Source organism: Populus euphratica, unplaced genomic scaffold, assembly GCF_000495115.2.
Source record: "Populus euphratica unplaced genomic scaffold, PopEup_1.0 scaffold802.1, whole genome shotgun sequence".
Lineage (NCBI taxonomy): Eukaryota > Viridiplantae > Streptophyta > Magnoliopsida > Malpighiales > Salicaceae > Populus > Populus euphratica.
The window spans coordinates 97,765-110,406 of NW_011500325.1; the positions used below are offsets into that span (position 1 = coordinate 97,765).

Here is a 12,642-nt window from a genome sequence, read left to right on the forward strand (position 1 = left end):
GTTTTTATCCCTATTCTTCCATAGAAGTCTCCAACATCTTATCTCTAATAAGACATTACTGTGTTTTTAGATTCTAGACTAACCGAGTTGGTACCATCAAGCGAACGAATATAGAGCCACAGACCTTTAAATGGAGTAATGATGGATCCAAACGAAAGGTGTGCATCTTTCATAACAAGTTCAGGTGGTCTTCGATGCCGTTTATATTGGAGTTTCTCTAGCGAAGCCTTGAAAGTAGCCAATTCAGTCAACCTTAATTGAGATACCTATTTGTTTAAAACTATTTAACCTTTTCATATGTTCACACTTAGAAACTCAAACAAGATTCTTATCAAGGACCGTAAATATTTCATCTAAGATCAAAAAGTGAGAAATGCATGTCTTTGTTTCTAAAAACGAGAAAACAACCTTGGTAAAACTATCATCCAAAAAAATCATTAAAGGACAAAGGTTTTAACTGTTAAAAGTTTTTTCAAGCTCTTTTATTGTGATTATAGGATTGAGCTTTGATCAATCTTTGAGAGAATCCATAAAAGAAAAACGATATAAATACCCCTAGAAATAAAAAATAAAAATAATAAAGGTGAAAGACAAAAAAAAAAACGATATACTTTGTAAAAAGATCCTAGTGTGAAGGTTCAAAGACTTAACATCGAAGGTCTGACAAGCTTTAAAAAGAATAGAAAGTGAAAGGAAAATAAGAAATAAAAAAAGAAGGGAAGTAGCAACTAATAACCAGCAAGTTTTAAATAGGTATAAGTATGTGAAAACTTAAGGATGAAGTACTTGTGGCCTACCCATTCATGCTTTTTCAATATTTAATGATGCTTTTAAATCTTTTTGGTGTTATTTTGTGTTTTATTATTTATATGGATTAATGAATTAAAAGATTTTTTTAATTGATTAATCATGTTTTTAAGTTGTTAATGTTGTCAGGATGTTTAAAAGGTGTTTATGTGCTTAGTTTTGACAAAGTATAGTGGTTTTGGAATCTGTCAAAGGTAACAATAGTTGTTTAATGGCTTTTTCTAGGTTGTTAAAGAAATGTTTTTTAACATGGTTTTAGAAAACTACTTGTATTGATTTTTCTTTGCATCTTTTGGAATTTATACCAGGATTGTAAATTTTTTAAAGATTTGACTAATATTTCAATAATTCTAAAATCTTAATTCATAAAAATTAATTGACAATATCCTAGTATAAATGTTGGATCTATAAGAAGGCTAGTATTTATATACTAGGAATTGACTAAAATATTTTTAGAAATACTTTAGATATTTATCAATTTTAATTGGAAGTATTTTTAATTAAAATATACAAATTATAAAGAATCCTTACCTTTTAAAATAGGTGAACCCTTTCAAAGCACCTATATGGACTATTATCATAAAAATTTATTTTAATATACAAGATTATAATAAATTTAAAATATTAAATTTATTCATAGAAAAAAATCTTTATTACGAGACATAAAGAGATCCATTATAAACTTGTCAAAACTTTTAAATTATATTTAGAGTACCTAACATAACTTATCTCAATTAAGGTGAATTGAAGATACTAATGATTTCACAAGTCTTTTACCCTTAAAATTTTAGATAATAACAGCATATTTGGTTATAATACTAAATCTCATAATTATTTATTAATCCTGACATTCCGCTAAGCCAAGCTTACAGGTGTCATAATATTATTGCATGGGTGATCATTTAAGAAAGAAGCCAAAACCAGGTTTTAAAATGCTTTTCTTGGCATTTATGTGACTTAAATCGAGGCTTGATTGGTATAGTGATATTTTACAGTGGGTTGGCAATCCAATACCGACCCAATTGTGAAATGATCTTACTATAATTGAGTAGTGATTACATAAAGTAATAATCAACTAGCAAGACTAAAATCCCAATACACCAAAATATCACCATTTATCTTATGAAGAAACAAAAAAAAAAAAAAAAGACAAACAGCAGTATATCCGTTGATGAAGAAACAAAAAAAAAAAAAAAAGACAGACAGCAGTATATCCGTTGCTCGCACTTCACCGCAGGACTTTATCTTACCTTTTCAATTGTTTGGACTTGCATAGAAAAGACTATACTTTTGTTTTGTTTTGTTTTTTTTTGGCATGTTTGTGCATTTAACAAGGCTGCGATATGTAATGTTTAGTCAACAAAAATATTCTCTAAGCATTAATACTACATAAATACCCTTATGTAGAGTGCATTGGATTAATTGTCGAACGCTAAACCTGATTTATCTTTAAATAGCTAGCAACATAATTAGCCTAATAAAATTATAATTCGTATTATAGAAGTTCAGATTTCATAATTATATCGTTTAAATCCAAAAGCATCATAAACATGCCATAAGAAAGTTGTGAAAAACTGGCCAAGATGTAAAAATGTTGTGGCAAACTAAAGAACTGAGTAAAAAGTCTTATTACAATCCAGAAAAAGAGCATAAACTGTCCAAGGAGGACAGCGAAACTCATCCCACTTGCTTGAATGAAAACGAAAAGCATAAAACAAAATAGCACGTATGTAAGAAATGTGTGGGAGATGCATAAAGAACATGTTAAATGATGGTCTTAACATGTGGATACAATTTTTTTTAGTTTTAAAGGTATAAAAATTTGCATGTTCTTAGTTTTTTTAACCAGAAGATACATAAAGTGCACCATAATGGCATTTTCTTGGATGAGCACTTTTTTACTTGACTGATCCATAACAGTTTGTTCAACTACACTTTAAGCCGAAGCTCCTCCTTATAGACACATCAAGGAAAGCTTATGAATCATTTTTGATGATGCAGAACCAATAAAAGCCATAAAACATGTCGTAAGACAAGGACAAAGGGCTGTAAAAGATGTAATTTTATGTGGCTGCAGTACTTGGAACTGTAAACACGTAGGATGTTGGACTGATTGGCTACACCGGGGGAGTAAGCCTTTGTAGAGTTAAAAGTCAAACAACTAGGTTAATTCGTGCACTACAGAAGGAAAGTTAAGGGTAAAGATTCATAAGATTTTCATAAAGATGAGCTTTTTATTTTTTATTTTTTATTTTTTAAGATAAAGAGTTATTGGAAAGGAAGGGGGCTATATTACAGGATTAACATGTAATTAACTCTAGTTGTAATGTCATTGAAAAAGTCATGAAGATAGGAAAATTTGATTGGATGAGAAGATATTGTTGGAATCAAATCAATCAGGATCTGCTGTGCCTGAAGATAGACCATTCACATGGTAATTACTTATTTGTACAAAATAAGATTTTCTTCCATCCCAAAGAATTGATGAGATCTTTTTTGTAAATTTTATATGAAAACAAATATACTTTTCTGTGAGAAACAAACTTGTTTGCTTCTCTATAAGAAGGGGGGCATATCAATGAGAAAAAACAGGATAGCCTTGCACTTGCACACCTGCATTATTTGCATCCATTCTCAAAGATCAACCAATGACGATCCAAGCCATGAAGCCAATTAAAACAACAAAAAATGTTGACAATACTTCGAGCGGTGCAGAAGAAGAGCAACCTCTGAGTCCAGTGGCTCGAATGTTTCATGAATCCGACTCCACCGTGTACATCATTGTCATCATCGGCTTCGAGACCCAACTCAACCCGGAAGTTATTAAAGCAAACTTGGGGCACACTTTGCTCTCGCAACCTCGTTTCTGTAGTTTGCAGGCAAGTTCTGTTTCCTTTCTTTCTTTCTTTTTTATCAATACGCCAGCATCTTTAAAATATTCCAAGCAGTTACGTGATGTACCCTGTGGTTACGAAAACGGAGCAAGCTCTAATCGTACTTGTTTTTGGTAATTCAACTTAATGCATGGTATATGTGTACCCTAATACTAATTAACAATTAATAATCTGTCTTACATTTTCTTATTGCGAGACGGGATCGGCATTAAAAATCACTTTCTTTTTTTTAAAGCAAAATTGTCGCAATAAGAACTTCTGATTTTTTATGACAAAAAAATGACGGAACAGGTTCCAGATGAGAAACGTGGTGGCGAGCTCAAATGGGTTAGAACAGTGGTCGACTTGGACAACCATGTCAAAGTCCCTACACTAGACCCAAACATGGACTCTCCTGATAAGTTCGTGGAAGATTACGTCTGTAATTTGAGCAAAACAGGGGTTAGCATGTCAATACCTATGTGGGATCTCCATCTCCTCAATATCAAAACCTCTGATGCTGAATCCGTAGGCATTCTCCGAGTCCACCACTCTCTTGGTGATGGCACGTCTCTCATGACACTTTTCATGTCTTGTACCCGCAAACTATCTGATCCTGAGGCACTTCCGTCCCTTCCAATGAACATGAAAAAGAAACATGGCAGTTCTAGTGGAGGGTTTCTCCAATATTTCATCAAGCTTTTTTCTGTGTTGTTGATATATTGGAATACTTTTGTTGATGTTGTAATGTTTTTTATCACAACTTTCTACTTGGATGATACGAAAACGCCCCTCAAAGGTCCATTAGGCGTTGGATCTACTCCACGGCGGATTGTTCATCGAACTGTGAGTTTGGAGGATATTAAGCTGGTCAAGAATGCCATGAATGCTGTAAGCCAATTACTAAATATCAATCTGTCCACACTGTAGAATTTTTACTTATTCTCTCTTAGTATTAAAAAAAAGTGTTGATTTATGTTTCGAAAGAAAATTTACGGAAAAATTTACATTACTCTCAAGAACTCGTTGCTTTTTTTTGTTGTTATTTTTTCCAGACAGTCAATGATGTGATGGTGGGAGTCACAGAAGCAGCTCTATCTCGAAATCTCAATAGAAAATACGGTAAGAAAATTCTGAAATTAAATTTAATGCCAACTTCACTTTGGTGTAAAGTTTTAGCTTATGTTCTTCAAAGACAATAAATACGCTTATAGCTATATCTAAAACAATTTTCTAAAATATGCTCTTAGCTAGACTACACGTTTAAGTAATCAGATAGATTAAATTAGTTATGTAGGTTCTTAATCAACTCTTAATTTCCCGCTTGGTGAGCTAATTCTTTATTCGGCAGGTAAAATGAAGAAGGATACAGGAGGGGCAGAAGGGCATAACAATCTTCCCAAGAACATTCGTCTAAGAGCAACTCATTTCGTGAATTTACGGCCATTTCTAGTAAATGAAGTGAGTAAAACAACTTCTTTGCCTTTTTTCTGTTTGGGAGCTAGTGTTTAGCCCCATTAATTTCATGTCCTGTGTTTCGCCTTGAGGGATTCTTTTTGCTCCCTTTAATATAATTATATCCTTTAAATTGCTATGTATGAGCGTTTTTGTACCCTTTAAATTGATTTCTCAATTCTGAAATTGTACAACAAAATATAGAAATATAATGAATTACTATATCACATGATCCACTATTTATAACCAAAGTTCATAACAGAAACTTCTTTTTATTTAAAGAATTATTTAAAGTGCAATCTTTCGTAATCCTTCATATCTTGTTTTAGTATATTGGTTAAATCTAAAATACTTTGTTTAAATTGAATGGATATAATTTAATGCACAATAATAAAGATCCATTCATTATAATTTTTTTCAATTTCTTTATATATATATATAGGATGTTTCTGAAATGATAAAAAGTAGCAGCAAAGTGAAGTTGGGCAACCTGATCGGCTACGTTATCTTCCCCTTCACCATTGGATTACGAGAGGATGTATTAGATCATGTTCGAAGTGCTAAGGCAACAGGAAAGAGGAAGAAAGCTACTCTTGAAGCATTATACACATATTTAATGGCAAAATTCTTTATCAAATTCTTCAGTGCTAAGGTACAATAAATCTGCTAGAACACTCGACCCTTTATGATTAGCAGAGCTATACTGATCCATTTCTTCCTTGCAAGGCTTCAAATGTTTTTCTAGTCTTATTGGGGCTAAAAATAAATAAATAAATCCTATTTATGGTCGCAGTGGGCAAGCTTTCCAACTCAAACTACATTGTGGTACTCAAACGTGCCTGGTCCTCAAGAAGAAGTCACTTGTTTCGGCCATCAAGTGGCCTACGTAGCTCCCACCTGCTATGGGCAACCTAATGTGAGTACCATCTATCTTGTATCCACGGGTAAACCATTAATATTAGCAACAAACCTTCTTTCTTTTCTTAACGTGCGTTCTAAAATTCGAAAAACACTAATGACATGCAAATCACCCCTAACTTGAAACAGAAAGCGTCTCGTAAATTGATCGCTACGATTTTTAAGAATTTCTCAATCAAATTGTACCTGAATATCCTCAGTTTAATACTGTTATACATGTCTGGTTTCAGGCATTAATGATTCATGCTGTGAGTTATGTCAACAAAATGAAAATCATCGTATCAGTCGACGAAGGGGTAGTTCCTGATCCTCATCAAATCTGCGATGATATCGAAGAATCTCTCAAGCTGATCAAAAATGCTGTCATAGAGAAAGGGCTGGTTGATTGTTATGATTACTAAATGTTGCTATGATTAATGACAATAAATTATTGAATGCACCCATTGTACTATTTATTCTTATAATTTATATGATATTCACTCGTGGTAACCCGAGTGTGAAGGAATATTTGTATTTTCGATAATCACTTATTGATAATTAGATGTATACTTAGTATATATCAGCCGGGTATGCTAAGATAATTTTTCAAAATATACAAAACTATTTAATATTATTATTTTCGTCATTTCTGGTCCCCTTTGAAATTTCTAGACGTAACTCCTTACCTATCTTTAATTTAAAATTAATTAATTTAAAAATTATTGACTTAATTAATCTAAACACAAACCAACCAACTTGTAGAAAATATCTAATAATAAAATTGAAAGAAAAAAAATTGACAAAACAATCTATCAACTCAACTCTTTATCAAGCATAAATATAAAATTAAATAATATAGAAGTTTTCTTGATATTACTCATTCAACTTGACTGAATTAAAATGAATTAAAAATAACTTGGTTAACTAGTAATAAACTTTTAAAAATAAAATTGATATGACAAAAAACACCAAAACTAAACTGTTTACCCAACCCAACTTTAATTTTAAACCATGAAGAAATTGGCCTGATATTATTTAGTGGATTTGATCTGTCTAAATGCATCATTAACAATCATTGAAAAAATTAAAAATAAAAGTGAGGCTATAAAGGCTGAAATTAAATAAATAAATAAATAATAAAAGAACACCTGTTTTACTATTCACATGAACTGAACAACGAAGGAGGTGCCTTGCAACCAAAATCTTATAATAGTTATAGGTAATAAGTAATGTTCTGTTAATGTTTTGAGAAAATAAAATGAAAATAGTTAGGATAAAGAACATGTGACAAACAGGAGATAGGCACGGAGTTGTATTTGACATTGATGTATAAGATAAGGTAGATTATCTCTATATTTGATGAATGAAAGACAGGATATAACAAAATACAGAAAAGTATGTTATACACTTGATATACATTACAATCAACTTGCAATGATTACAGCAATAATAAATATCATTACTTTGAATTTAATATATAATTAGCCTTGGTTATTGCACTTCAGTATGAGGTTAATTTTTTAAAAAAAAAGAAAAAATAATATTTAAATATTGAAATGAAGTCACAAAAAATATATAATGCTAATACTAATAATAGCTATCATGCAAAATTCATAACTTACATTATATGTTTGAAATAATCTAATAAAAAAATAAAAAGAATTAGAAATCTATTTTTTTAATATGATAACTTTGTAAATTTATAACCTGAGTTATTAAACCCGAAGTACTTAATCTAGAAAAATAATAAAGTGAAATTTATAATAAATTAAATATTAAAATATAAAATTAAAAAAATAAATCATATAAAAAGATTTTAAAAAATTGTAATTCAAAACACCACCACTACTATTATTATTATTATTATTATTATAAAAACTCTGAACTTGATTTATAAAATAAAATTAAAATTTTTGACAAAAACACCAATGAAAACAATAAGAAATTTAAAAAATGGACCATATTAAAATCATTGTTACTATCATTGAAAAAATAAAATATTATAAATTTGATTTGAAAGATAAAATTAAAAGTAATAAAAAATTTGATAGAAAAACAAAGAAACAAAATAAAAAAATTATAAGATGAATGACCAAATCGAAACATATTTTATATATAAATTAGAAACCAAAAAAGTCTTTCACAAAAGAAAAACTGATAAAGATACTAAAATCAAAACTAAAAAAATTAAATTTGAAATATCAATATTAATAAAGATCATAGTACTTTTATAAGGTAAAAGAGAGAAACAAATGGGAAAAAAATCACTGATAATAACCTAGACACATTTTGAATACATGCACCACTAATTATCGAAGAGAAAATGAATCAAATCATACGATGAAAGGCTAATTCATGCGCTAATAGTTTTTTCTAATTTTTTTTTAAAATATTTGAATGTTAAATTATACCACTACCCTTAATCAAATCAATAATTAAAAACCAAAAACAAAATGACCCTAATACCCTTGAATCCAATGAATTAAATTTCTTAGATACAAGACTAAATATGTAATTCTACTATGTATTAAAAATCATAAATAACTATATACCCCTACCCAAAGGTATTGATTTTTTTACTTTTGGAGGTACTTTTGTTATTTTATTGTTCATTAAAATATTAAAAATACAAAAATACTCAAACAAACTAGTAATACATCACATGAAAATACCAAAATACCCCTAAATTAAATTTTTTTCTCAAGGCTATAAACGTCATAGTAATATAAGTTTATAGCAACAATTAATATGCCTTCTCCTTTAGTATTTTTTTTATGAGCATTAATGTTTTAATAAAATAAAATACTTATTTATTCACCCATCAAAATTATGTTAGAAAAGAATTTGTAAACTTAATATACAAAAGATAATTCATTGATAATAAAATGATATAATTAAATTATGATTTATTCATTCATTAAATTCAAATATATTTGACAGTAAAATAAATAATTAAATCAATCATAAGTCAAATAAAATATTTCCACCAACATAAAATTAAAAACTGAACATAAAAACTGAACATAATTGAATATTCAAGGAAATAATTTGATTGTATATTTTTTTTATCATTCAATCCCCACATCTTCTCCGTTAAATCCAATTTCTTTAAGAATATGATCAATTTGTATTTCTTTATATCATGTATGTTTTAATTATTATATTATTTTTTCAATAACGATTTTATTTTGTTTTATAATATTAAGAAACTCCGTAATTTGATATGAGAATTCTTATTATACTCTTTAATGTAAATAACTCTTTGGTTAAATAATTTTGTTGGGTTATTAACAACTTAATTTATCCTAAATCATTAAATTGTTTAATTATTATCATTTTATTAAATAGTACAAAATAATCTATCTCTTATCTCTTATTTTGACCGATTGATTTTTCCATATTAATCTGTTAAAATAAAAATATTAAAATTTCAAAACAATTACATTTCTAAAAAGTAATTTAAAAATTCAAAATATTAACAATATATGCGTGCAATAAAAACACATTTAAAAATAAACAAGTTAAAATAAACATAAAATGAATTGAACTTGGAACCGAGCCCAATAACCATTGGGCTTCGAATCAAGCCTAGACGCCTAGGTTGTGTCTTATTATTACACTCCGACCAATTCGCCGGTTATCTAGGAAAACATTAGTTTCCAGCTTAATTTTCATTTAAAAATAAAATAAAACATGTAAACACTCCACTCAACATTATAAATATAAAGTTAACATTATAAATCATTTTAGAATAACTAGTCAACACATAAAATCAATTTTAAACTTTTTAGATCCTTGGGCATCTTACCATAAACCAAATTTCTTTATTCTTCAATGTTCATATAATCTTTAAAGTCCCCGAATCAAACCTAACTTCTTCCCTTAAGCCCCCCCCCCCCAAAAAAAAAAACAGATAATATGTCTTATTCAACAACCAATGTAAGACCAATATAGTGAAAGAAATATGTATCATTCGGCCACTAGTCATTTAATATCCATAACTTAAAGAATGAAGAGAACTAAGTTGAGAGGAAGGGAAAGAGTTATCTTGAGAAAAAGGAAAGAAATTGGTTTGAGCTATAATCTTGCAGTTGTCTTCAATAATATATATATATGAAACGATGTAGACAACTAAACCTAGCTTAATCCTCATGGGTTTTGTATGATAAACCCTCATATAATAGATTCAATACTAGTAATACAAGATCCCCCGCAAGTTGAATAGGAAAGGCATCATATTAAACTTAGAAATGTAAATTAAGATGACGAGAGGTTTAGTGAGAACATCAAGCAATAAATTGAACCTAGAGATCCCAGTTAGAGCCCACATTAAGGATGAAAAGAAAATCAATCTCCACATATTTTATAAAAAAAACATGAAGTACTAGATTAAATGTTAAATAAGTGAATTATAAGTTATCATATCGTAGAATAGGAGTAGTTGTACAAGAACTTCCAACTATAAGTAGAGACTAGACCAATTATAGCAATGTTTTTATATTCTGCCTTTATAAATTAATCAAATAAGTGAATTATAAGTTATCATATCGTAGAATAGTAATTGTACAAGAAATTACAAATATAAGTAGAGACTAGATCAATTATAGCAATGTTTTTATATTCTGCCTTTATAAAACACCAAACAATGTATAATACATTGTTTGCTAGATTTTCAAGAGATTAAGTTTTGAATAAGAAAAATAGCATAATTACTAGTAGAATTTCAATCATCAACACTATTACCTAAATGAGAATCACTATATCCATTGAGAGAGAGATCACTCTTAACATGTCAAATACAAACTAAAAGGTGAAGTATAATATAGATAATATAAAATATATTTAATTGAAAACAAATGAATATTAATTAGAGAATGCATAGACTAACATACCTTGTTATACAAATATGAAATACTGGAGAGCATCGTCTAATTGTCTGAATTGGTTAGGACTTGGATGAGGAGAACCAATTGATTTGAATAAATAAGAACCTAGTAGCAAGTGGAAAAGTAGCAATTGGTTTCCACCGAGACATTCTAGCTTTCTTTAGAAATTCAACAGTGTATCTGAAAAAAGTAAGCCATTAGTAGTAGAAGAAACTTCAATACTATGAAAATAGTAAAATAGACATATATTATGATAAGTATTGCAGGTTGGACTATGACTATATTGTTGATGACTTTGTTCATGATTGTGAAAACCTCCACAATCACCAAAGGAAGTATTCTATGTTAGAGAATAATATGTTTTTATTTGAGGGGATGTGTTAAAGAATAATATAAATCATATCTTAGAACCTCACCTAACAGCTTAAGCTATTGGATTGAGATGATTATTTGACATGGTATCAGAACTTTGATAACCAAGTGGTCATGAATTTAAATCTCATCATTCTTATTTATTTGATAAAAAGTTAAATATAAGGCAATGTGAGTCTGTATAAGTTTCAAACCGAAAAGGTTTTCATTTGAGAGGGTGTGTTAGAAAATAATATGCACTCACTTGAGGGAGTTTGTTAGAAAATAATATAAATTATATCTTGAGACATCACTTAACAGCTTAAACTATTGATTAAGATGATTCTTTGATACTTTAGAGCAAGGGCGCTCACCATTATAAGAAAAGATTGATTATTCTTGGGCTTACTGGGGTATAGTAAGGTGAGCTACCAGGTAGAGGGTCTCGAAATCCCTATCTTACCGATTCAAAGGTGCTAAAAAGTGTTTCTATATATAAAAATCATGGCTTAACAATAAAAAGTGGAATTCAATAAAAGATACAGATTCTACTCCACTTGTAAGAGCAGTTACAAGATACTTAGATTCTACACGAAGCTTTTCAAATAGATAAAGGTTGAAATATGAAGGATTAAGATGTTTATAAATAGTTGTGAGTTCATTATTATAAACTTTTTCATGTTGTAAATAATTTGTGACACTTTCTTCAGGTTTTTAACATAATTCAAATAAGACAGAATGCATAAACATATTATGTGTTGTAGATATGAAGGTCATGATAATGCTAAAATGATTCAAATACCATGGGATATGATTCAACCAATAAGTAAAGACAATAAGTTAATGAAAAGGGAGTCAATTAGCTTGCTACGAGTAATTAATCATGTTATTCTTGTATAATATAAGTTTGAGAAAGCATTTGGAAACATGGGCTAACCAATGTTTTAAAAAAAAATATTATTTTTTTGTTAAAAATTATTTTTTTAAAATCATTTTAATGTATTAATCTTAAAAATAATTTTAAAAAAATAAAAAATTATTATTATAATATATTTCAGTATAAAAAATACTTTAAAAAATAACCACAATCTTACTTTTAAGCAGGCTATAGTAAAACACAAGTGACTAGCATAGATGAATTTAAATAAGCCATGACCTGTGCTTTTAAAAAAATACAGTAGTCGCAAGTGAGGTTCTGGCCTAGCGGTGGGAGGGGCTTGTCCTCTTCCTCCGCATCTGGCTTCGAATCTCACCATGCACGCCTGTCACCTCCGCGGTGCCTTACCTGCTCACTGGGCTTGAAGGATATTCAATGGGCCGTGGGGATTAGTTATGGTGCGCGTAAGCTGACCCGGACACCCCATGTAAATCAA

General features: G+C 29.3%; 1 protein-coding gene across 1 annotated transcript; it reads left to right on the plus strand.

Annotated features, from left to right (window-relative positions):
* The first annotated feature begins 3,323 nt into the window (after window positions 1-3,323).
* LOC105113625 (O-acyltransferase WSD1-like) lies at window positions 3,324-6,576 on the plus strand. Its single transcript, XM_011009873.1, has 7 exons — window positions 3,324-3,686; window positions 3,993-4,571; window positions 4,736-4,802; window positions 5,032-5,141; window positions 5,578-5,787; window positions 5,929-6,051; window positions 6,284-6,576. Exons 1-7 carry the CDS (start codon window positions 3,456-3,458, stop codon window positions 6,452-6,454), a joined length of 1,491 nt encoding a protein of 496 aa, XP_011008175.1. The 5' UTR covers window positions 3,324-3,455; the 3' UTR covers window positions 6,455-6,576.
* The last annotated feature ends 6,066 nt before the right edge of the window (window positions 6,577-12,642 follow it).